We start from the raw sequence: 22,600 nt of genomic DNA on the forward strand, positions 1-22,600 counted from the left end.
AAGAGAAAGAGAAGCAACATTACGGCGATGTGATAATGGTTGGAGGTTGGCTGCAAGAGCAGGTCCAACTATGTTTACAATCCGTTTTTGCACCTTGTCTAAAAGAGAAAGGACATCATTAGAAGATCCGCCCCAGATATGGCAACAGTATTCCATACAAGGCCGGATTTGAGATTTATAGAGATAGAGAATAGAATCCAGAGTAAGAAAGTGGCGAGCTCGATAAAGAGATGCAACCTTAGCAGATGCTAATTTTGCAACCGATTTGATATATGGTTTCCAAGAAAGATTGGAAGTAAGAGTTAATCCTAGAAGATGAAGAGTAGGTGACTCATCGAGTACATCACCATTCATAAATATAGGAAGATCTAAATTATTGCGATAACGATTGGCTGAAAAAAATTGAGTTTTATCTGAATTAAAGTTCACCAGCCACTGTGACCCCCATGCTATAGCAGAAGTGAGATCCTTTTCAAGCTCAAATGCCCCCTCCAGGCAATCAGAGGGTGTTGGTTTCTTATCACGACAAGAATAAATGGTAGTATCATCAGCAAACAATGCCACCTTAGATGTGAGAATATCTGGAAGATCGTTAATGTAAATTAAAAAGAGTATAGGGCCAAGGATAGAACCTTGAGGAACCCCTGAAGTTACAGAATAAGAAGAAGAGAGTTGTCCATCGAGGACAACTTTTATGCTATGATTGAAAAGGAAGGATTCAATGATCTTAAAGATGTTGCCGGATACACCATAAGAAGAAAGCTTATGGAGAAGACCAGCATGCCAAACTTTATCAAACGCTTTTGAAATGTCAAGAGCGATGGCCTTAACCTCTCCACCTTCATCTAATGCACGATAAAACCTGTCAGTTATTACTGTTAGCAAATCAGCTGTAGAACGAGAAGATCGAAATCCATATTGATGGTCAGAAAGTAAGTTATTAGATTCAAGATGAGAAATTAAGTGTTTGTTAATTAAAGATTCAAAAACCTTGCTTATGATAGGAAGAAGACTTATGGGACGGTAGTTAGACGAATCAGATCGCTCCCCAGAATTTTTGAAGATAGGGATAATAGATGCGGCTTTCCAGCAGGCTGGAAAACAAGACTCTGATAAGCACTTGTTGAATAGTTTTGAAAGTATAGACGACAGCTCCGGAGAACACTTCTGCAAGACAATATTGCGCCCATGACAAATGCGTTGCATGCAAAGATATAAAACAGTTCGATAAACACTTGCAAACTGTTAATACATTTGGTTTCGAAGTATCCTGGGACGAGTGGAGAACTAAAACTGAACTAAAACATATGCAAACATTGAAAAAAAAAAAAAAGGGCTTCAATGAAGTCTGGCATTCTGATCTTCTCCATTAACTTGTTTCATATGGTTTACCTGAGAAAGTTTTAAAATTATTGAATTATTTTTTTTTCCAAACGCAATTTATTTAAGTTGTCCTTGCCAATCACCACTCTCCTTTATTTCCAGTAACTTCTAGGGCACCACAAAGTTTCATTTTTTTAATTTTTGTGTTTTTCCTCATCCATATTAATGATTTTCCTAATAATCTTACCACTAAAGTTGCTTATTTTCCTGATGACACAACTATATGTACCTGCCTTGACAAAAAATCATTACTTTTTGATTGCTGAGAATAATGAGCCAATCTTAAATCTAATCTTTCTTCAGTTACAGCTTATGGCTCAAAATGGCTGGTGAGATTTATTACTAACAAAACTCAGTTATTTACTGCTAATGATTATTGCAATATTATTGATACTACCATATTGATGAATAGCAACACTCTTACTAAATCCTAAATTTTCTTCTTTTTGGATTATCACTCACCACTTGGGGTTTACTGAAAAGTCAAGAAAAGAGTTAAAACTTAAAAAACATTAAATTGGGGAGTTAAAAGACATGAAGACATAAAAGACAGGAGAGTTTTAAAGAAATCTTTACGTTGAATATCAATACCCTGAAAGTCTATTCTGGGAAAGTGATTTTCTTCATATATTTTACAACTTAAAATAATATATAACTTTTTTTTTGCATATACAAATCAGATTTATATATGCAAAGATGTTCATGTATATATTTTTAATGAAGACAGAAAATAAAAACTTGAAACTTCGAAACATTTTTTGAACAAATATCATACTTAAAATAATAATTATTAAAAATAAATTATTTAGTTAATATTTTAACTAAATATTTTAAATTATTTACTATTTGTTTGTTAGCTTCTGCTGTTTCAATGCAATATAGTTGTTTGTTAAATGATAGGTCTAAGTTAATTTCTTCTCAGAATTACCTTTTACAGCAATTTACATATATAATGATTAGAAGAAAAGAATTTATAATTAAATTACCTGATATGTGTTGTTCAAAAAGTATATTGGCACACTTATAGGATATAGGCGGTAAAAAGGATTACTAGCAATGATAGATGACACCTAAAAGAATAAGCTAATTTAAAAAGTATAACAAACTTATTGCACTAAATCTAAGCTTATTTTAAAAAAAATTGCAAAACAAAAGATAAAAGCAAAATACGTGCCTCAACTCGAGAAGGTTTGCATTCACGATCACCATTTTGGAGTGTTCGTTCTAAACTTCGTTGGCAATATATGGCATACCGCCCATTTCCTGAACTAAATTTTTTTTTTAATATTTAATTCAATTTAATTATCAAACTTCGTCAATAAATAGAACTTTTATAAAATATAAATATTTTAATAAATCATCTAAACTATGACTTTATTTTGACTCTTTGTTTGCTTTTGTTTTACAAACACTTTCTTTATTTGACCAAATTGTGCTTTTCAAAAACTTTTTTTTTATTCTACTAAAAATTTAAAAATCATAAGCTTTCATATTTTAGAAAATATATCCTAATAAAAGTTACTTTGACAATTATGCTTTACTTTCACTCATGAACATTGTTACTCATTTAGTAGGTACTTCTTCGAACAGCAGGATTATTATATAAATCGCATGCTAACACTTATAAAAGGCTATACATTACCATTTATTTTTTTAAATCTGGTTATAAAGGACTAGTCATAAAGCACTGCAGAAGAGTATCAGAATGTCAGAATAGAAAGTTCAAATCTTTTCCCTTACTCATATATGGCATTGAACCTCAGATCTCTCAATTTTGATGCATTCTAACCACTATGCCAGAAAACGTTTTTGGTTAAGTTGATCCTTTCCAATATTTTTTTTAGTTCAGTTTCAAAAAATTTAAAATACAAAAAACCATCATTATCACCAAGTTCTCTAAATTGAATATTCTCTAGGATTGAATCCAAAGATATTATTTTCTAATATCTGTGGCCTTCAAAGTAACTTTTCTTCTGTTGAGTCTTATCTCTTACAAAGTTCACTAAACCTACTTGCTCTTTGTGAGATTAATTTGAGTCCAGCTGTCTTGTCTTATGATCTTAGTGTTGAGGGTTATTTTCCGTTAATTCGTAAAGACAGCAAAAGTCACATGCTTGGCCAGGGCATTTACATTCGTAAGAACTCACCCATTTATCGGGAAACTAGGATTGAATCCAAAGACTATTCTATTATGTGCTTTTGCTTAGCACCGCTTCATTTTATCACCTTTCTCTTTGTTCTATATTGCTCTCCCTCAACTCAAGACTGCACTCTTTTTGATGTTATTTCTGATCAAATTGACTTATCTCTTTATCCTTCAGCCAATATTGTTGTTGTTTGTGACTTTAATGCTCATCACACTGAATGGCTTGGTTCTAGTGTCAGTGACTCTGCAGGTCTTAAGCCCCACAACTTTTGGCCTTCTCAAACTCTAACAAAAATAGTCAACTTTCCAACTCGCTTTGCAGACAACTCAAATCATTTACCTTCTCTACTTGACTTATGTCTTGTTTCTGATTCTAGTCAGTGCTCTTACAACTACCTTACCTCTAACAACTACTTTACCTCTTACAACTACCTTAAAGCTGACTGGGATTCTTTTTGTGATTTTCTTTGTGATGGCCCTTGGGTAGAAATCTTTCGTCTTCCTGCTAACAAATGTGCTTCTCATCTAACTTCTTGTATTCAGGCTGGCATGGAATCTTTTATTCCCTATTGACAATTCTTAGTCAAGCCTCACTCATCTCCATGGTTTTCCTCTCATTGTACTGCTGCAATTTCCAATCATAACCATTGGTTTGATATCTATCGCCAAAACAATTCTCCAGAAAATAGATGTCTGTTTACTACTGTTAGAAACCATTGTAAAAAGGTTTTGTCTTACGCCAAAGCCAGCTATTCTCAGGTAACAAAATCTTGTATTTCATCTTAAAAATTAGGCTCCAGAGACTTCTGGAGAATCTTTAAGAGTGTCAATAATAAGAGCAAATCTGTTATTACTCCTCTCTTGTATGGTTCAGATTTTGGTACCTCACCTATAGACAAAGCTTGATTCCAATAATCACACCCTACCTGATATAGCCAACAAAAAGGTTGATTCATTGCTTGACATTTAAATCACCCCAGCAACTGTATCTAAATTGATTTCCTGTTTAGACCTTTCTACATCTCGTGGTCCAAACAAAATACTTGTTATAGTCATGCAGAAGTGTTCTCCAGAGCTGTCAACTATACTTTCAAAACTATTTAACAAGAACATATCAGAGTCTTATTTTCCATCCTGCTGAAAAGCAGCATCTGTTATCCCTATTTACAAAAATTCTGGTGAGCAATCTGATCCTTATAACTACCGTCCCATTAATCTTCTTCCTATCATAAGCAAGTTTTTGAATCTTTAATTAACAGACATCTCTTATCCTGTAACTTCAAGGGTTCTCAAGGTTTTATCTTTGGCCTTATAAATTTTTCAATTCTCACATCTAAGGTGGCATTATTCACTGATGATACTACCATTTATTCTTTTCTTGATAAGAAACCAACATTCTCTGATTCTTTAGAGAGGACATTTGAACTTGAAAAGGATCTCATTTCTGCTACAGCATGAGGCTCTCAGCAACTAGTCTACTCTAACTCAGATAAAACTTTTCAGCTAATTGTTATCAGAATAATCTAGATCTTCCCATATTTATGAATGGTAATGGACTCGATGAGTCATCTACCCTTCATCTTCTAGGACTAACTCTTACTTCCTTGACTTCTAGGACTAATTCTTACTTATCTTTCTTGGAAACCATATATCAAATCTGTTGCAAAATTAGCATCTGCTAAGGTTGAATAACTTTATCGCGCTTGCCGATTTCTTACTCTGGATTCTATTCTTTATCTCTATAAATCTCAAATCTGTTCCTGTATGGAATACTGTTGCCATATCTGGAGCAGATCTTTAAATGATGCCCTTTCTCTTTTAGACAAGGTGCAAAAGCACATTGTAAACATAGTTGGACCTGATCTTGCAGCCAACCTTCAACTGTTGTCACGCTATCATAATGTTACTTCTCCTTCTCTTTTCTATAAATACTATAATAGGCACTGCTCTAAAGAGCTAGCATCTCTTGTGCCATCTACTAAAATTCATTCTTGTGTTACTTGTCATTTAATTAAGTCTCATTCTTTAACTATGACTGTTCCTAAATACTCCAAATATTCTTATGCGCCTAGTTAATTTTCCTTGTATATTAGTTCTTTGGAATTTGCTCCCTTCTTCTTGTTTTCCTGTTTCATACAATTTGTAATCTTTTAAGTCATCTGTTAATTGTTATCTTGTTCTATAAACTTTTTCTTTTCTCTTACAGTAACTTCTAATTCTAATAGAGGTTGTTTGCACCCTTGTTGGAAGTAAAGATGTTTAAAAAAAAGTCTAACTAACTTTGGTTTTTTCATTAGAATTTAACATAGTTCAAAATTGCAACTGATGTAGAGCGCAATTGATGTCAGATATACTAGTTAATTACATTGCACATAATGTATTTGCTCCATAATTGCAAATAAAACACCTTTTTTTCTGTTATGTGCCATTCAAGTAGCAACTTATTCAAATTTATTTTTTCAGAACCATTAAAATAATAAAAATAATAAGGCACTTAAATTTAATTAGAAAACATCGATTCTATTTTCTAACACCTCATAAATAAAACTTTGGACGAAATTGAAAAATTAATATTTTAAGAACTAATAAGTTTTATTATTTAATATTTCAACTGTTAATATGTTAGTATACGTAGTTTATAAATATATTAAAATAATTATTTCAAATACCATATTTAGCAAAATTATAAAGTTTTTTTGAAAGATGTTTTATTTGAGTAAGGAAAACTTTTTTATTCATCTTTGAATAACAATATCTAATTCTTGCTTCAAGCTCTTCCAAATTCTCAGCTCTCCAATTATTCTCGTACACTAGCTGTTTTAAATCACTCCAAAAGTTTTCAATTGGTCTTGCTTCTGGAACGCTAGCTGGGTTTATATCTTTGGGTACAACTTTGATTTTTTTTTTTTAATTAAAAAGACTGATTTTGCGTAATGTGATCGAGAAAGATCAGGCCAGAAGAAAAACTCATTGTCTTTTTTATAAGATTCTGATACTAGAGGAAGTAAAGTTTTTTCTAGTATCTCTTTATAAGTGTTTGATTGCCTGCTTACTGTGAAGAAAATATAAAGAGGGCTTATTCCACGGGGCCTGATGCAACAAGAAACTAAGAGTACTTTTTACGCAAATTGTTACTTACTTGGTCAGAACATTGAGAAGGATCAGCGGCATAAAACCTATCATTACCAGCTAATGTGCTATTGTTTAAGGTAAAATAGCTTTCATCATCGTTAATAAAGTCCAAGTTTTTATAATTTTCGTACAATTTACAACATTTAGGACACATAGCTTTCTTCTGCTAATGGATACAATCTGGACGATTTGTTTTTTTGAAAGATCAAATGTTAGTCATTGTTTTTAATACTTGGGAAATTCGAGTTTGACCACAGTTAAAAACTTGAGCTACTTACTTTTGGGACTTATTTTCAAAAAGTGCAGCAATCTTTGGAATATTTTCTTTAGTAGCTACCTTAGCGATTCGACCACTTCCAACTTTTCTTTTTAGAGATCCATTCTCCAATTTTATGATTTTATTGTAAGCAGTTGATCTGGGTAAACCCCATTCCATAAACTGTTTAGCAACAAACATTTTACCTTTTTTGCAATTTTTTTGGAAAAAAATATCCATAATTTTTTGGAGGTCCTTTACTTTGACCATTTTCAATATTCAAATAATATTTTTAACTTAATTAAATTAAATTTAAATAGATTATAAAATCCTCTTTCAAATAAGTATAAAGGTTTTTTGCATGCATGAAATAAATTACATAATAAATGCAATTAAAATTTATCCAAAATTTTATTTATAGGGTGTTACATATAAACAATTTTAAAATTTGTTCTACAAAATAGTTACTTCCTATAATTTAAGTTTTGGTATTAAAATTAAAGTTTTATTAATTTGATTGTATTTTATTATTTTATAGCTTTTTTTATCAAACATTGGCAAATTAAAATTCCTGTTGTCATATTTTCCTGAATATATATATATATATATATATATATATATATATATATATATATATATATATATATATATATATATATATATATATATATATATATATATATATATATATATATCTATCTATCTATATATATATATATATATATATATATATATATATATATATATATATATATATATATATATATATATATATATATATATATATATATATATATATATATCTGTCCTCCATTACTTTGTGTGGGTTGGTAAAGTTTTTAAAATTATTTCATTTTTTCTTTCTAACCACAAGGTTAAAATAAAAGTGCTGTGAGCGTGAAAGAACAGTAACAATAAAAAAAAAAAAGCAAATATTACTAAACAACAAGTCGAGCAAAATTGAAATTCACCAGCTGCTACAAGTCACAAGCTGTCACACAGGCACCAATTTAGATCAACTGTCTGCTTTAAACAATCAAAAAGTAATGACTTTTAATCAAGGTTTGAGTATATAGTTGTGGAGTATATAGTCATCAATTTTCAGGAAGATGATTAATAAAGATGAGAAACAACATTTGGCCAAGTATGGAACCTTGTGGTACCTCAGAAGTTATTGAAAATGAAGGAGACTGTTTTTTTTCAAAAACAACTTTAACCTTGTGGTTAGAAAGAAAAAATGAAACAATTTTAAAAACTTTACCAACCCACACAAAGTAATGGAGGACACCAGAATGCCAGACTTAATCAAAGTAAATAAATAAATATCAAAGTCTTTGATATTTATTTATTTACTTTGATTAACTTTATAATACTTTTTTATTTACGATCCTTATTATTTGCAACCTTGTTGAACTAATATGAGCCCATATTAGTTACAGTTTGTTTAAGTCATAATATACATACGCTGCAGGCCAAAAGTTTCCAGACACTTGGACTTTGTTTAATTTTTTAATTAAAACTCCCATAATTATTTCAAAAAAATTCTTATATCATATTTATTTTATAAAAGATATATATAGTTACTATTTAAGAAAAAAAAAAAGAAAATAAAAAAAAGAAAAAAATACTAACAACACTATTATTATTAAACTGTCTTTTCGTCAAAAAATAACCCACGAGTTTTTATCACTTTTTTTGCGATCCGTGGCATCCTATTTATTAATTTATCTATTATTTCGGGTGTAATTGATAACCAGGATTCTTCTAATATCTGCCACAGGTGCTCTTTGGATGTTGGGCATTTTTGTCTGACCTTTCTGTCCAATTCTTCCCACAGTAACTCTATTGGGTTTAAATCTGGTGATTGCGCCGGCCAGGTCATGTTTTTGAGGACACCATTATCCTCTTGTTCCTTTATGTAGTTCTTACATAATTTTGAGGTGTGTTTAGGGTCATTGTCCTGCATAAAAACAAAACTACGACCAATAGTTCTTAAGCCAGAAGGTATAGCATTGTTTTCTAGAATTGTTTTATATTGTTCTTTTTTCATAATACCCTCAATTTTAACTAGATCACCAACACCAGCTGAAGAAGAACATCCCCATACCATAACTGACCCACCACCATGCTTAATTGTCGGCACTAAACACTCTGGGATCATTTTTTCTTTTGTTGTTCTTCTGATGTAAATTCTATGTCTTTGCCCAAACAGTTCAAATTTGGACTTGTCGGTCCATAGTACTTTTCCCCAGTCTCCTTCTGTCAAATTTTGGTGGTCTATAACCCATTGTAACCTTTTCTTTTTATTTCCAATCCGTAGCAACGGTTTCCTGACTGCTATACGGCCAGAAAGTCCTGCTTGTCTAAGACGTTGTTTCGCAGTAGTTAATGAAATAGATTTTGAATGACTCCTATTAAAGCCTGAAGTTATTTCAGGGGCCGTAAGTCTTCGATTCCTTTTACTCATCAATATTATACTATTATCTTCTGCTTTTGTTGTTTTCCGTGGTCTACCAGATCTTTTTTTGTCTTCAAAAATGCCTGTTTCTTTCCATCGTTTGATGGTATCTTGTACAGTACTTCTGGCAACTTTTAATTTTTTGCAAATTTTACGAACTGAATAACTTTCTTTATGTAATGTAATTATTTCAGAACGTTTTGCAACCGTTAAAGAAAGTTTCTTACCCATATTTTTAGTTAAATAGTCGAATTATAAAATTTTAAAATTTTTTTCAAGATTTTTTAATGTAACCATCATTGTTAATGTAACCATCATTTTTAATGTAACCATCATTTTTAATGTAACCATCACGTAACCAAATGAAAACTAAACAAAACTAAATATTCTTAATCATTTTAGTCAGCTATTATTATATTATAAATATTTACTTCATCTTTCAACAAATAAATAATTTTAACAAGACCAAACTCTTAAGAGTAATGTAACGCTATATATCAAGTTAAAATAAACAATTAAAAAAAAAACTTACTTATTTAAGTTTGAGGTCAGTAATACCCAATTACTGACCTCAAACTTACATAAACACTTAAAATCAGTAAGTTTAAGTATTATGAATTAATTTTGTTGGTTAATTTAATGATGCAGGATAGATTTTAGCTTTTTATATAAAAATATCAAGTGTCCGGAAACTTTTAGCCTGCAGTGTAAGTTTATCAAGTTTGTTTTTAAAGATTTTTTTGCAAAAGTGCTTTTTTTGTTTATGGTTTTTTTTGTTTATGGTTTCACCACTTTTTACACTGTCAGAAAAAATTTCACATTCAATTTTTTCATATTCTTTTCAAACAGTAAAACAATATATAATTAAATTGTTAATTAAAAAATTTATGCTTTATTTAAAATAAACCTTTCATTTGCATTCCTAGCTATGTGAGCCTTAAGAAGCCATAACACCTTGAGTTTTGGTAAAAAAATGCTGCTACCAATAGCAATCAGTTGCCAACATTGCAAATAAACAAATGAAGAAATCGGCTTCAAATCTATAGTATTCATTGAAGAATCACTTGTTAGCCAATCATTTGACTTTAAGTAGTTCTAAATATTGCAGTTGATATCCCATAGTCAAAGTTTAAAAAAATATTAGATAATAATAAACATAAATAAATAATAGATTGAAATATAAGAACATTAAAGTAACATTAAAAGAAGTAACACATACACCACTATAAGCAGCAGGAGATTCTGAGCGATATTTTGTAGTTTGTTTAATTAGCTGACAATAAAACTCTGTTTGAAGTTCAGGATATGTTAAGCATAGCTGAATAATTTCTTGAGAAAGAGCAATATGGTAATCAATAGCAGCCTCGTTGATGGGAGTTTTTGTATATAGATGAATACTCTGAGAGAAAAAAAAGATAATAAATGTAATTATACTTGTATACAAAGAATAAAAGAGTATCATTAAAAAAGTTTGAAGTACTCACTTATACTGTATTGCTTGTTTGTAAGAAAAAAATTGCATTAAAATCTCAAATAACCTTTGACAAGTTAATTGCTTCTTTTTCAAGATCTGGAGTTGATAAAGCTGTAAGACTACTTTCTAGTACATTTTTTGAGTGCACCATTAGATTGCTACGCCAATGTGGACTATCTAACAAGTAAAAAAAAATTAGACAAAATTTTCAATGTTTATTTATGGGTAATAAAAAAATTTAACTTAATAACAAAAACCACACTACGGCGGCCATATTTATTAAAACACCAACCATGTCCCTGCTCCTATTTAAAAAAAAAAAAACTTGATAACAACTCCCATCCCAGTGGGCATGCATTGTCCAGGGGATGCTTTTCAGACATCTTGTGGATATCTGGACATCCAGGAGACATCTTATGGACAACCTCCGGACGACGCGCGCCCACTGGGATTGGTGACAGAAAATACTGGAATTTAAAATAATAGACTTCTGAAACTGAATTTTTTATTTCAGTGTTCAAAAATCAGAAACTGATGTAGGTCTAATTTTGGATAGTAGGTTTAATTTTGGATAGAAGATTTAATTTTTCAATAAAACATTTTTTTTAAAACTGAAACCAAGGTTTTTGATAAACTCATAGGAAGCATTATGCTTATATAATGTATTTAAAAAATATGGTTGGTAAATCCAAAAGAACTCCTGGGTTTACAGTCAAATATTAACTATTTTTACCTGGACTATGAAGTTTTGGAGTTAAAAAAATTTGAACTTCTGTTTTAAAAAAAAATCACAAAATTTAAATGTTTCTTTAATAAATTTGAAACCTCTCCAACTTTCTTTCTTCAAAGAACCTTTAACTTTAAACCCTAGAGTCTTCTTTAGGACTTTTCATAAAAAACTCATTTTAATTAAAAAAAATTAAAAGAATCTACTAGTATCCCCATCAACATTCATTAGCTTTGTAACCAGCTCTTCAAATGGAGTTTCATTTTTTATATGAGTTCCAGAAAGATGATGAATCCAATTGTCCTAAAAAAAATCTTTTTTTTAGAAAAAAATATAATTTTTGTTCTTCATTACTATTTAAAAAAATTTATTTTTAATCATCAATAATTTTTTTTGATTTGACAAACTCACCTACAATATAATTCAACTGTGACAACCTCACCTATAATTCAACTTTGTTATGCAAGACTGCAGCAACTGCATAGCTTATTGCTTGGGGTGGCTTGCTCTATGATTGAGTCAAGTTCTCTAGACTCAATCATAGAGCAAGCCACCCCAATACTTGACATCAAGTTTCATTTTATATGATTGTTTGCAAAAGTTTTGAGTATTTAAAAAAATTCTAATTTTTTTTTAAACTAATAAATCAAGTTGAATAAAATAGTATTTTAACTATACAAAACAAAAGTTAAGTTGGAAATTTTACTTCTATGTAATTGGCAAATAAATCTTTTTGACAAAAAAAAAAAATTATAACAAGTAATTAAATTGACGTGCTAAAATTTTTATCTATTTTATCATTTACCATAACGTTAAATACTTATTTTTAATAATTAGATATTGTAAAAGTTATTAAAAAAATATCTGCAAATGTTTATTAAAAATTTGCGTCCACGCTGTATTACGCTAATAGTTTTGCCAAATTACAACAACAACAGAAAAAAAATAATTTATAAACTGACTTTATAAAATTCATAATTGACTCTATACTTTTAAAGTGTTTAAAAATTTAAAACGTTTAAATGTTTAAAAAGGTAGAATTGAAAATTAAATTTATAAAGTTTTAAAATAGTTAAATTGAGTTTATTAAATATTTTAATTGCTTCAGCGATGTTTCTTGTTGTACGTTTAAAACTATAAAATGTCTGCAAACATTATTTGTATATTTGCGCGTTTGAATAATTTTTTTCTTATTTGTATGCGCTTATTTTACATAAATTATAACCATTTATTTAGGCTATTTCATCAAAAAACCCACTGTAGTTTAACGTAACTTTTAATATAAATTAAAAGAATAATTTATTAACCACTAACTAAATCCTATTTAAATAAAGATTGAAATGCTTTTAGTTTAAAGATGCCTGCCAAAGCCTAAACCCTCTATTTATGTCACTCAATCTATGTACACTACACTGTGACTACGGCTATATTAGTAAATGTATGTGTATGTATTCTAAGAAACTTTGAAAAATAAAAACAAATAAATTTTTAAAAAACATCAATTATAGGAAAAACAGTAATGTTAAAATTAAGACGCAAAAAACAATTTTATTTTTTGTTTTTTAAAAAAGATGAGTCTAAAAAATACGTATCCATAAAATATTAATAATTATTATTCATTATGATAATTTATATATTTATAATACAAATAATAACTATTATTATTGTTATTAATAAATAAAATACACACAATAGTTATGATACTTAAACAAAGTATTTTAAGATGATTTTAAGAAGTCTCTTGGAACGAGAGCACAAAAATAAATTTATTTAGGCCGCTACGGCATTACCTCTACCAGTGGGCACAGTACGTTTTTTAAACATTCTTTGAACATTTTTATTAGGTTTAAACCTAATAAAAATGTACCATGCCCGCTGGGCTAGCTATTACATTAGCATGATTTTTACTCCCGCATTTTCATTTCTTATTATATTCTACACAATAAGAATGTCATATTAAACTTTCACTTCCAAGTAAAAATCTCCTATAAAATATTTTTAAAGTAAATTTCCTATTTTAAATTGAATTTAATATTTTCTCTTTATATAAATTTTGTGCAAGCCATTATTTATAATTTTATGTAATGTATAACTTTTTAGAATCTTAAGACATTAGAGTTATTTTGAAACAAAAAATTGAACGTAATATTAATCGGTCAAACATAAAACATTTTTTTTTTTTAATTTTTTTGCGAACGTATATTTACTCAAGAAGTTTATATTTGAAATTATTTTTTCCATTGGGAATTTTTTCAAAGTTCATTACCATTCTCATCCATCATAAAAAGAAGTCCGACATGGTATAGCCTGATCGTTAAAAATCCTTCATTCAAATACTTTTGTATATTCTTCAATAAATTTCCAGATTTCATCATTTAATCTTAGGTTGCGGTTATTTTGATTCGTCCCAATTTTTTCATATATAGCAAGTTTTTCAAACATGTCTGATACCATAATATACGTACTTCCCCGTCTTGGAGCAATATCTTTGCGTGGTCTCTTAAGATTAGCAAAATTTGCATCATATTTAGGCGCTCATGCATTTTTTATGAATTTTTTTATTTCAGAAAAAGTGGCTTAAAACGGTTCAGTAATGTCTTTAGCAGCTAATCGGCAAACGTGTGCTCCACAAAACATCTTGGTGCAGATTGTACCGATATTGTTTCCTAACACATTTAACCTTCTCCCATGTTCTAGAGTTTGCGATTGTCTTTCGCTTTCATCATCTGTATTTTCGGAATTTTCAACAACAATTTCTTCTTCAAGATTGACTCAATTAAACAAATCAAAATCTTCAAAATCAAACTTTCGTGCTTCCTCGATAAATTCATTACAAGTAATCATTAGATTTTGCATTTCTTTGATACTATCAGAAGCTTTGATCATGTTCTTACCGTGATCTGAACAAGTTGAGTAAATATCGTCTATTCCTTTCCCTACTTTCACAAGCATAGTAATCAGCTGGTCAACTAAACCCTCCCAAAATTGTCGTCCGTGCTGATTGAGCATTCCCAAAGTTTGATCATACTATTTTTTTGATCATTTATTGTTTGATCATATTATTTCCACCTTTTATTAACCAAATACTTCTAGAAAAAACATTCCTATTGAGACAAGACGCTGAATCAAACAATAATGATGGATATACATTTTCTATGTCTTTTCCAATAATTTCATAAATTTGATTAGCAGCTTTAAGAATAAATACTTTTGCTTTCTGACAACTCCATGTCAAACCAAAAGCTTAAAAAGCTTTTCTAATTATTTCATTCTTCCCCATGTCATCAGCAACTGTCATTGACAAATTTCTCATTAGAATTGACTTTATAAAATCTCTTTGATATTAACTGTATCGTTAATATCAAAGTCATACTTAACCATTCTACATGAAACAAAAATAGCAACTTTTTCAATGTTATCATGATTTTTGTTTTGAACTCATTTTCTTTTAAAAATTCCAAGTTCAATGGCAATATCCTTGTGCTTTGAATGCAAATGATTTTTGAGGTGAGAAACATTACTGGCAAGAATTAAGTTTTTTTTTATGCACACTTTGCATTTTGCACTTCTTATTTTCAGTCACTTCAAAATATTCTTTGACTCGTTCGTTTTGCATCTTACTCTATATGCAGCTTAAATTGTTATAAACAAATTTTCAGAAAAAAAAGTTACTTGTTTGAAAAAGTCATCCTTATTACTTGTTATTAATGACGTTATCTATAATTATAGACAAATTAATGTGTTTGATAAAGGTTGCATAATAATATACATCCCATGTAATCTTGATTATCAATTAAAATTACTTTAAAATCTAAAGCACTTATAATTTAGTATTTAGTTGTGAATATGACACGGTTTGTTAACGGTATATCCAAATATTTACAGTATATCGAACATTTCATTCAGAGTCACGTAACAAAAAAACAGTATTAATTCAATACTTTTAAACATTTTAAAGATTGTTGTTTATTTCAACCTGTTTACAAAAAACAGGTAGTATTTATTCAATGCTATTAAGTCAATAGTATTGACAAAATACAACGTGGTCGCAAAATACATTTTTATGTGGGAAGTCAAAGTCTCAAAAAAGTAAAAAATTAAAACATGTTTTTTACTGTTGAATAAAAATAGGTGAAAAATACTGAAATAAAAGTAATTAAAAAAAAAAAAAGGTGAATAAAAATATAAAATGAAACTTTTTATTGGGTAATAAAAACAATCATTAATAAAAAACAGAGTAGTAAAAATCTCATACTACATCGGAATTTAAAGAAGTAAAAATTTTTTGAAGAGAATAGTTTATAACAAATAATTAAATATATGTCAGTTAGGATCAAAAAATATTTTTGTTACAAGATTTTTGATTGAAGTGGGTGTTAGTTCTGCAATTCTTTACTTCAATGACGGTTAAATACAAACTTAACAGAGTTTTTAATTTCCTTACTGTAAAATTTGACTTGAAAAGTTTATTGGCGTTTCATCAAAAAGATACAAATCGTTTAAAAATTATGCTTAAAAAAGATGATATCAAAGTTAAAAAAAGAATATCATGCTTATTATACATAGCAGACAATTGCTTTCAAAGCTTAAGCATTACTATAACTTCAAAAACTGTGTTGCAAGTGTAGTTATTAAAGCTTTATTTTAACGTGATTTTGACAATTTTCTGCTTTTTTTATGAAAGATCCACATATTTAGCGATATTTACGTTGTAAGATATATATTAACAAATTTGAATCAAATGGTGGTTTTTAAATTTTTGTTACAGATCTGAATTTTTTTTTTTGTGGCATCCTCCTTGAATTTTCAATTTTATTCATTTTGTATTTTAAAAATAATTGAAAAATATGACCTTCATAAAAAATTAAAAAATTTAGTTTAATTTGATGTCAGCTTGAACTATATTTTTTTCCAATAACTAAAACTTTTACAAAAGTTAAATTTTTTTTTTGAAAATCAATTTTTTTGCAACCGAATTTTTAGCTTGTGTTCATATGAAGAGTTTTTACACCGCCTTAGTGGGAACCTGATGATTCATAGGCGAGACCTCGCCTAGGCAGGATAATAATTTTACATACAAATACAATATTAAAATTGTATGAGTTTTAAAGCAGAGGCTAGATCTCAGTGGTTTTTTTATCCCAATTAGGCGGGATGATTTTTATCTGTATGCACAGCCCTTAAAGTGCATTTTTCATTTTCAGTTCTGTAGCAAAAAATTTTACTATCAATAAAAAAATTTTTTATTTAAAGTTTGGATTATTGGAAAAAGTTCAATTCAAACCAACATCAAAATAAATTAATTTTATTAATTTTTTAATAATACTAAAAGATGTTGTGTTTTTCAAATATTTTTACAATATATAATGACTAAAATTAATAATTTAATGTTTTGGTCCAAAAATTAAAGTTTAAGCGTTACGCAAGGGTGACAAAATATCAAATATCATTGATCAAAATATCATTGATCAAAAACTGACCATTTCCTTACTCCAAATTACATTTTCTACTTCTACTAATCTTAAATTCATCCCTATATGTAATACTGTTGTTATACTTGAAACACTCTCCAATCATTGTTAGGTTGCCTCACATAATATTTTCTACAAATACTATTATGGTCGCGAACTCTTTCCCAACTTCATGTTTTCTTGACTCATACAATTTACAACTTTTAAAGTCTTCTGTCAACTTTTTCGCTTCACTTAAACATTATACTCTTTGTTTTCTAATAGCTCCCAATTTAATAGTGGTTGCTTACAGCTTTAATTACTCCCAACTTAATTGTGGATACTACCTTGCAACCTTTTTGAGAGTAAATTGGTTTATTAAAATTCAAAAATTAAAATATAACTTGTTTAAAATATTTGTTTGCATCTACATATAAATAAAATTAAAAATACCATTTCTATTTTATTGCTAACTTCAATATAAGTGGGATGAGAATCTTTTAGACATTGAATAACAAATCTAAAATCTTCTTCAACATCACAAAACTTCTCGTCTACAACAGGTTTCACGCATATTATTTCACAAATTTTTATTTGGTAAACAATTACCTAAAATAAAGAAATAAATCATAGAAAATGTAAAACTAATAATAAAAAATACAAAGATATAATGATAATAAAATGATAATGAAAATCACTATAAATAAAATATAATAATGCAGATAAATATAAAAATCATAAAAAATAACAAAGATATAATTTTCAATGACTTTTATTAATAAAAATTATTTACTTAAACATAAAATTTCTTCAAAATTTGGTACAATTAAATAGTACAACAACTTGATTTTATTGTGTTTAACGATTTTCTTTTTAATATGTTTCAAATTTACATAAAATATAAAATATTTTATATTTTATGTAAAATTACATAAAAATTAAAACAATTGAGTTTTTAATTATTGCAACTATTAACTGTGAAAACATATTTATGTTCTTGCTCTCCATAAATGCTAAAATATTTTATTTAGATATTCTTATTTAAAGAGTATTTTTAATTTATATGAAGCTTCATTTTATAAAAAGTTATCTTGACCAGAGTGCTGAAAATCTTGGAGATATAAGTGTAGAGCAAGGAGGGCAAGTGTACCAAGATCTTAAGACAATTGAAAATTGTTACCGAGGATGTTACACAAAAACATTATGGCAGACTATTGTTGGAGCATCAAACAAGATTACTCAGGAAAAGGGTATAAACATTGGAATAACAAAATGAATTTTAATTCCAACAAAACTCAGTTATTTACTAAAAACAACTATTACAATACTGTCGACATAGTGGAGGTGACATACTGTTGAGTAGTAGAAGCACTTTTCTAATATGCAGGGATGAACACAGACCTATTTTGGTACCACTGGAGTGGTATGGGCGCCCCAAAAAAAGCGCCCAAAAATATTTATTATTTGTTAATTTTATTTTATTTTTTTAATAAAAAAGAGAAAAAAAGTTTTGGTTTCAAATGCATAAGTAAATAACTAATTTTTTGTTTGTTTTGTCAGGACAATAAAATGAATAAAAAGTAAGTATGTGATGTAACTCGCTTATGTTTTGTATTCAAATAGTTAAGGTCTATATAATATATTATATATATAGACAATAGCTGTTTGACTACAAAACAAATAGTAGCCAAACAAGACATGAGCATTTAATAAGCATAATTACTATTATGTTAAATTTGAAAATACAACGCTATTTGTAATTATATGATTAATGATGAAATGAATTTCAAAGGACTGATGTTCAAGGAAAAAAAATAGACAGGAATTTTTGGAGCATTTAGAAACAGTCACAGTAAAAGGATGAAACTTAATTGAAAGATGAGTAACACGAGATTGAATTTTAGTAGATGGCAAAATAAGCCACTGCCTAGAAGGTGTTTTTTTGGAAAACTACAAAGAGTCACCCTGGAAATTGTTCATTGCAATATAAATAACAAGAAAAATATAAATTTAACTTTGTTTAATTTACATTCAGTTTAAGAAATTGATTCAAATATTCACCTTTAATTGAATTTTTAGCCATTTTGACATTTTTTACAGTCTCATTTATATCTTTCGTAGCCTTTTTATTTTTAAGGAACATTATTTTATCAACACTAAATAATTGGGAACATTATCAGAACAGTTTTTATTTTGCATTTTTTATTGCAAGCTGTTTTTTAATTAAATCGCACAGAAAATTACAAAATTAGATATTCATTTTATAAAATAATCACATTTTTTTACATTTCTCTTATTCTCTTTTCAACTTTGGTTCTTTGCCAAAATAAATTTGTGTCTCTTTACTTGACCATAAACCTGCTTAGCAGCTTTGGAGGTTAGTTTTACGGCTTTTTCAATGGATTGAAAATTGTTAGGAAAATCAATAAGGTAAAGTTTTTGTCCAGATTCAATGCCTCTCTAATTTTTTCTGAAGTTGCGCTAAGTGTTGCTGGTGGCTCAATCTAAGTCTCATAGAAAGAAACAAGAAAATCCCAAGAACCAATTTTGGCTTAAGCTGAGTTTTGAAAGTAATGTCTTCTTTTAATTTTCTTATTATAAGAATTTAGTTAAGAGCTTGATTTCTTATATGCATATTTTCATCCTGCAGTATGCAGTAAAGAAAATTATCCTGCAAACAACAGAATTTCCCTGGAGATTGGTAAAACAATACTTTGCTGTCTTGAAGCTTGACCAACTGAATATTTTTATATAGGAGTAGACAAGTGTCTTTGTATTGTCCAGAGTGCTTGATAGCACATCTGGACAAAACCACATTACACAGTAAACTTGCACAATATACTTAGTTACTGCTAATAGATCAAGAGATGGCTCCTTAGTCCATACATATAACAATTCTGAGGGCTAAAGTTAGCCATCTAGCATGGCAAACTGGTCCATGTTTTTTTGAAACAAACTTTTCAGGAATAAAACCTTTTGAAATACCAACGCAATACTCATAGAGTTTGGGCTGGTCTGTACTAAGATCACTTACAATCTTCTGTTAACAAACAACTTTATCTCTGACTTTATGGGTATAAATTTAAACAATGGCTGTTCATGAAGAGTTAGATTAGATGCAGCTTCCCCAATTAGCCCCTAGAAAGAATTAGGACTAATAGTTTTTCCATCTAATTTTGATATGATGTGTTGCAGTGGCAGTTCATTCTGTTGCAGTGGCAATTCATTCGGATGCAGCAAACATCCAAAAAGGTGTAAGTTTTTGTTTATAATTTTTTCAAGTTTGACAACCAAACCACTACCGCAACCTGAATTTGAACTTGTATTATCTTTAACAACTGTTATTAAACTCTGAATACTGTTATATTCTAATAACACATTAGCAGTAGCATTTGCTATAGTTGCACCAATTCCATTAGGTATAACTACATGAGTCAAATAACTTTGTGATGTGGGTCCACTCTCTGCTGTAAATGTTAAATGATATTCTTCTTTAATTGAAGCAACAATGACTGGATCTCTATTAATGTTATACCTAATAGAATGTGTTGATGTAGACTTTAAGTTCTGTTTCTGAGTCATTTTTATTATTTAAATCACTATCCATATAATGATCACATTGAATTTCTGGAGCAAGTGAGATAGCAGATCTTATCTGCTAATTAATTTCACAGTCTTGCTTTCTTTTTTCTTTGGCAACTGTTTTTTTTATCAAACGTACCAATTTGAAATCTTCCAATAGTTCCAATTTTCAATTTTTGATCTTTCAAATATTCTTTATCTGATAGTGGTACCTAAAAATTTAAAAAAATTTTTCAATTGTAAAACATAAAAGTTATAATATATGTTTAAGAAAAGAAAAGTTACACATTTAACTGTACTTTTACAATTATTCTACACCAAGTCAATTAAAATTAAATATATTATATATTACGAAGACATGGAAAAGTCAAATAAAAAAATACATATATAATATATTATTGTGTTATATTACAATTATGTGTTTCCTAATAATATTATAAAATATAATAAAATGATTTGTTGTCAAAGTCAAAGAAAAGTAATTATGTTCTTTTTCTGACATGCTTTTGATTCTGACTAATCGATGTTTAACAAAGTATAGATTTAAATTAAATTAACTTTTATAATTTTAACTTATTTACCCTTTTGTTAACTTCACAGAGACAAAATGTCTTGTCTTGCAATCTGGTGGGTTCCTACACTTCACAGATCTATAAAAATGTTTAAAACATAATTTATTTATTCCCCAAAAAAATTTAAATGAAAAGTATTACTGCAAATCTTGAAATTTTATAATATTTATTTTTATTTTATAACAATTATTTTAAAATATATCAAAATAAAAATAGGTCTTTCTTACCTTTCATTGCATGTTACTACTGGAAGTCCACAATTACATGACGAAAAATCAAATAAACGCTTAAAATTACAATCAAGATACTCCTTGTTTTTATTAGCATTTTTGAATTTGCCTTCTGCAGACAATACTTCGATGAAAAGTCTAAAACATTTTTTGGTTACTGACTTCTCGTGTCTCAGAGACAGCTTAGGAATTACTCTATTCCACAGATCGATAAGGTCACTGGCAACTTTTGAAACAATCTTTAGAGAATTATTATTTCTGACACTGTTTATACTTTTAAAAATAAAGTAGGAATATTGAACCACTTGCCTATAAGTTGGAAGATCACTAATTGGAAGCTCAGATGGCAAACCAGCATATCTCATGTTTTCATTACAAGTTCTTATACTTGTTTAATTTTTTTTTTAACATATATATATATATATATATATATATATATATATATATATATATATATATATATATATATATATATATATATATGTATATAAATTATGTTAGTGTATTCTACAAACAGAGTGCTCAATGTTCTAAAAGAACATAGCAATAATAAATTAGTAAAAACACTTATCTAATTTTTGATTACTTCAACACTGTGTTTCACCATCAGTAGGTTCATCAGGAAGAATTCTTCAAACAATGAGAGAGTGTTGGCTCTAATTGCTTTATCTAGTTGCTAATTAATCAGCAAACAATGCCACCTTAGATGTGAGAATTTCTGGAAGATCATTAATGTAAATTTAAAAAAGTATAGGGTCAAGGACAGAACCTTAAGGAACTCCTGAAGTTACATGATATGAAGAAGAGTGCTGTCCATCAAGGACAACTTTTATACTATGATTAGTATACGCATATATATATATATATATATATATATATATATATATATATATATATATATATATATATATATATATATATATATATATATATATATGTATATATATATATATATATATATTAGGGTTATGACTTTTAACCTTTTTGTAAAATAATTAATTTTCTGTGTCATAAATTGATGAACTTTTGCTCAAAAGTTATGAAAATGAGTTGTATTTTGATTAATTTTCAAAAAATGTCACCCACAACACAAAATTTTTAAAATGGTATACATATAGTATTTGCAGACAGTAGCATTATGAATTTGAAACCTAAAATTTTCTTGAATCTTATGGAACTTTCTAAAATTT

At 28.4% G+C, this 22,600-nt stretch overlaps 1 protein-coding gene across 2 annotated transcripts in view; it reads right to left on the reverse strand.

The window, feature by feature from the left end:
* The window catches only part of LOC101238547 (pleckstrin homology domain-containing family H member 2), a 96,736-nt gene that overhangs the window by 36,155 nt on the left and 37,981 nt on the right, over window positions 1-22,600 (reverse strand). For both annotated transcript variants that reach the window (XM_065806099.1, XM_065806100.1), the window contains 7 exons: window positions 17,480-17,635; window positions 11,783-11,879; window positions 10,914-11,026; window positions 10,595-10,774; window positions 10,283-10,470; window positions 2,558-2,651; window positions 2,370-2,453 (listed from right to left, as the gene is read on the reverse strand). In XM_065806099.1, the coding sequence (XP_065662171.1) occupies window positions 2,370-2,453; window positions 2,558-2,651; window positions 10,283-10,470; window positions 10,595-10,774; window positions 10,914-11,026; window positions 11,783-11,879; window positions 17,480-17,635 (912 nt within the window). The remainder of the gene's footprint in view (window positions 1-2,369; window positions 2,454-2,557; window positions 2,652-10,282; window positions 10,471-10,594; window positions 10,775-10,913; window positions 11,027-11,782; window positions 11,880-17,479; window positions 17,636-22,600) is intronic.

This window comes from Hydra vulgaris, chromosome 09 (assembly GCF_038396675.1).
Source record: "Hydra vulgaris chromosome 09, alternate assembly HydraT2T_AEP".
NCBI classification, from domain to species: Eukaryota; Metazoa; Cnidaria; class Hydrozoa; order Anthoathecata; family Hydridae; genus Hydra; species Hydra vulgaris.